The 4,641-nt window shown below is 31.6% G+C and overlaps 1 protein-coding gene across 3 annotated transcripts; it reads right to left on the bottom strand.

Annotated features, from left to right (window-relative positions):
• Window positions 1-669: 669 nt before the first annotated feature.
• On the bottom strand, window positions 670-3,972 carry LOC149180346 (25.3 kDa vesicle transport protein SEC22-1-like). Of its 3 annotated transcripts, none has more exons than XR_016256915.1 (6): window positions 3,285-3,972; window positions 2,956-3,116; window positions 2,684-2,842; window positions 2,452-2,537; window positions 1,429-1,604; window positions 670-1,164 (listed from the first exon to the last, which is right to left on the bottom strand). XR_016256915.1 is itself a non-coding variant. In XM_089416050.1 (5 exons), the coding sequence occupies exons 1-5, from the start codon at window positions 3,479-3,481 to the stop codon at window positions 1,512-1,514; spliced, it is 696 nt and encodes a 231-aa protein (XP_089272176.1). In that variant the 5' UTR covers window positions 3,482-3,972; the 3' UTR covers window positions 1,186-1,511. The 3 variants fall into 3 exon arrangements, 1 of the variants encoding a protein (XP_089272176.1); XR_016256914.1 differs by having other exon boundaries at window positions 672-1,172; window positions 3,285-3,971; XM_089416050.1 differs by lacking the exon at window positions 670-1,164 and having other exon boundaries at window positions 1,186-1,604.
• Window positions 3,973-4,641: the final 669 nt, after the last annotated feature.

Raw genomic sequence — 4,641 nt, 5'->3', positions numbered from 1 at the left:
ATCATACTTTTAAATCTCAAATTAGTGTATTTTTGCTATGTCCATGTATAAAGAAAAATAGAATAAGGAAAGAATAATGAGATAAATAAAAATAAATAATATAATATAAATAATATAATATAAATCATAATTAGATTCAATTTAATAAGATAAACGTATCTGTCTAATTTTATCCAAATTATATTGATATTTAATATAATTCAAATTAAATAAAATGTAAAAATAATTTTTAATAAAATATTATGTAAATCAAATATTTAAAGGATTTTCTAAATTTCATTATTTATTAAATTTTCTAATTTTATCCAAATTATATTGATATTTAATATAATTAAAATTAAATAAAATGTAAAAATAATTTTTAATAAAATATTATGTAAATCAAATATTTAAAGGATTTTCTAAATTTCATTATTTATTAAATTTAATATTTAATAATTTTTTATCTTTAAAATTTAATAGAGAATTTGTTTTTTATTAAATATATAAATATAAATAACTTGAAAAGATTTACGTTTAAAATATATAAATTTCACATACAAACATGTAAAAATAATTTGAATTTTGAAAATCAAATTATAAATTGTATATAATATGAAAATCAACGAAAAGGAATAACGTTTTATATAATCATCTATCTTTATTTTATTGACTTCCAAACCAAAAAACACAATGCTGGTTAAGCCACATATCAATGTTTAAAACCAGCCCCGAAGGGGCAGCGACTAATCACACCATATCGAACACATTTAAACTCCTTATATAACTAACAATTTAATGAAAGGTTTTTCGAATATATATATATTATTCACACCTAAGTTTTAAAGATACCAGGTGTAAATCTAGATAACCGAGAAACAAGCCCTTCGGACCTTTTAACTATAGTTTGCATGCAACCTGACCACATGTATCTGATAAGGGTCACATGGATAGTTACTTACCCCTACAGATACAGACAGTATGTTCTGGCGAAGCAATAATGAAAGAAAAATGGACGCGACGCACTGGCATTTATTTTTTTGTCATCATGTTCAGAAAGCTGGTTTGCAACTCAATGCTGCTGTGCCAAGGTTCAAGACTGGTCTCCTTCGCTTTCTGTAGGTGATGATCAATCCCAATCTCATGTAGGGATGGGTTCTCATATTTAATTCGCTCATTTCAAACCTGTCATCCTAATTGAAATTATTCCCACAAATTTAGAGCCATTTATAGTATCAAACAACCAGAACTTCCCAGAATTTTAGAATCATTTATACTGTGAAACCACCATAAATGGAGAGAAAAGGAAAAGCATTGATGTCACTGTTGCTTTAGAAAATTAAGAAAAACTAAAACAGAGTCAGTTTCATGGAGATGGATATGAGTAATCATCTTGGTTTTCTGATCCTGATTCTATCAAAATTATGAATCTGAGTTAGTGGACCTCACCCTGACCAGACAGAGCATGATGATATTTCATTAAGATTCTCCCTGCCTCATGTGGCAGAGGCAACCTTCAACAAGTTCAATCTTTACATGGCATCCCAAAGAACCACCCGTGCCCATATAAGAATGCATATGACGGTTACCAAAGCTATAGCCGGCATCCACTTCAATGCCACTTTCTGCACACAAGAGTACAATATGGGAATGATGTCATTCACTACCCCTACCTAAATAGAGACAGATTGAGTGTTCTATATAACAAAATCATAATGTTGACAACAACACAAGCATTTCATATGAGACATAGTTGCAATATACTCTGTAAATAAACTCAAGTACATGGAAAAGAGAATGGTAGAAATAGCTTTACCATTATCAATAGAAATCAATAGAAACAAGGATGCTTCTAAATTATTTGACAAAAAATGTGCTGAAGTAATGAGGTTTGTCTATATGGTGTAATTAGTTTTGAATTTAATTTGATTGTAAAATTTTTAAAGATTTTGGAATTTGATGAACAAAAACAAGGTCAAACAATTAACTTCACTTATATTTGTCAAATTCCAAAATATTCCTAAAATCTAATCTGCAATCCAGATAAAAATAACTTGTAATTGAGAAGAGTATACATTTAACTTTATCCTTGTTTCAACCTGTTTGTTGGTGTTGCTGTTCGTCTTCATACTTTTTATACCATTCAATGCTATACATGCAATTCATTTCAATTTTATTTTTAAACATTATGCATTGAATTTAAATATAGTTTACATTATTTTAATTTTAAGTTTATTTGTTTTAAAGAGCTCTATGCATGTAAAAGGCATAAGCTGTATCCCAAAATAAACTATTGCAAATATTCAATACACTGTTTGCTACATCTCTGTTATTATTATGAAAAATAATCAATGTTGAACAACTGTAAATGAAGCTATATGATGGAAGAGTGTTTTATTGACATCAAAATGAAACCCATAGCAAGAATAATAATTTTATTTCTAGTGCAACTGCTCTCAAAGGAAGTGTTACCTCCATTACTCTGGAATCCCTAATGGCCGATTCTATATCATTCGATAGTCTTGGTAATGCCCGGTTAGACATCATGAGGTTTGTGCCTGCCAAGTTTTTTTTAAGAGATATGAGCAAGCATAGTATGCATTGTATGTAAAATAAAATCCAAAAGGTAGATTAAGCTATTGAAACTGAGACAGATTAACAATTAATCAAATATAAATGAAAAGGGGAACATTTAGCAGCTTACTTGCATCCTCTGCTTTCTTGTTTTCATCGTTCCCAATAACTTCACTGAATTCCCTGGTTATAATCTGTTGGACTTTATATTGGTCGCTGTTTAGCTTTGACAGGTTTCTTTGGGTTCTTGTGTCCAGATAAAGCTTTCTAATCCTCTGGATGACAACATCTATCACAGGTGACAGAAACCCTGTCAGATCAGTCGTCGTCTACAAATTTCTCCAACAGGGAACTCATTGCCATAAGTATAATATCAATCCATTTAATTTGCGGAGCACTCACCGAATTTGATGAAAGCATATGGTTTGGAAGCAGTTTCTATTTTGGAGCGATCAAGCTTCCCGAATTCTCTTTGCAGATCCTCCAAATAGTGAAAAGCAAGCTTCCTGGGATATGACTGGTCACACAAAGTAATATAGCACACACCATCCTCAAGAATGTAGCTATACCGCTCAATAATCAAGGCAAAACATGTAAATAAATGTTCTAAAACCCCCAACTGCTTAATTAATTGAGGGGAAAAAATTACAGTTCTAATCATCATGTTTGTACCTTAATTGCTTAATTAATTAAAAGTTGCTACATATGAACTAAAAGTATATGCAGGATACTGAAAGCAATAGGGCTCAATTCTCAGGGACATTCTGGAAGGTCCAGGTTCACCCAGAGAGAGTTTGTTGAACAATAGCTTGGCCTTCTGCTTGTAGAATTCAAAATCAGAACCATTGTTAAGTTCACGAAAATGCTCTAAACCTTCTGCAAGAGGCAACCCATCACTGACACGAGCTATCATTGTGACCTTCACCATGATTGATGCACCAGAAACAAATTAATTAGTAAGTACTACACCAATAATTTCGCCTCTTGCACTACTTGTCCCAAAAAATACAAATGTATGTGTTCTTCCTACAAATCTATTTTGCTGTCCAAACAAATGAATGTGTTCTTCCCACAAATCTATTTTGCTGTCCAAACAAATGAATGTGTTCTTCCCACAAATCTATTTTGCTGTCCAAACAAATGAATGTGTTCTTCCCACAAATCTATTTTGCTGTCCAAACAAATGAATGTGTTCTTCCCACAAATCTATTTCACTGCACAATGCATAGACAAACAAGGAAGGTAAGCAATATCGTAAGGCAAGGGAAGGGAATGTAGAATGGATTGTTTAAAGAAAGGAATAAAAAGGAGAGTATTCCATGTTTGGCGTATCTGTAAGTACGAAGAAAAGTAGGACCGGCCAGAGCAGGCAAGGCGGTTTAAAGAAAAATCCACCGGCCACTAAATATGTGAAGAATCAGTAAAGGTCGATTCCCAGGCCCTCCGCGTTATTGCATGATACGCGGGATCCTTTCTAGTAACAAATGTACTTTCAATAGAAAACATATTACTCTTTTCCGTTGGCTTAACAACCAAACATGTTTTTATATATATATATAACTAGGTTGAGCCAAGGCTGAGGTTAACTTGCTTGGAAGAAGACTGATTGACTTGGGGAAGTTTCATTTGTGCAAAGTGGTTTTTATTTTTTCGTCTCTCCCCATGAAATTTGAACTGGTGACCTAGCTACCACTAAACCTCACCCAAACATCTGCACTTAAAACATGTTATGTTACCACTAAACCTCACCCACGCATCTACACTTCATAGGTAAACATGTTATGTTACGCTTCCCCATGGTTAAACATGTTATGTTATGTTACGCTTCTCTGTTGGCTTAGCAACCAATAAATTTATGATAGATTTATTTTGAGAAATGACTTTAGAAGTGAACCAAAATTTCATGAAAGGAGTACTGTATTTTATAAAGGAGGAGTTGTATATATTAATTTGGTGTTTTATGAGTTAATTTTATAAATGTATTATTATTATTTTTTATTATAATAGTTAAAATGTTGTATAATTAGGGTAACTATATAAATTTAATTAACGTAACTATATAAATTAAATGGTGAGTAAATTTTTTGG

This window comes from Pinus tabuliformis, chromosome 3_2, assembly GCF_031772625.1.
Source record: "Pinus tabuliformis cultivar Carrire ecotype Pingquan chromosome 3_2, CPIR1, whole genome shotgun sequence".
In the NCBI taxonomy this organism is placed as follows: Eukaryota; Viridiplantae; Streptophyta; class Pinopsida; order Pinales; family Pinaceae; genus Pinus; species Pinus tabuliformis.
This window is presented reverse-complemented; position numbering and strand designations above follow the sequence as displayed.

What these genes read in the sequence shown, in the direction of transcription:
- LOC149180346 (XM_089416050.1), bottom strand. Translation starts at nt 3,481, where the DNA reads ATGGTGAAGGTCACAATGATAGCTCGTGTCAGTGATGGGTTGCCTCTT. An exon ending in ATTGAGCCCTATTGCTTTCA is followed by an intron (nt 3,117 to 3,284) that starts GTATCCTGCATA and finishes TGAGCGGTATAG; the next exon opens with CTACATTCTTGAGGATGGTG. An exon ending in CAAGAAAGCAGAGGATGCAA is followed by an intron (nt 2,538 to 2,683) that starts GTAAGCTGCTAA and finishes AAAACTTGGCAG; the next exon opens with GCACAAACCTCATGATGTCT.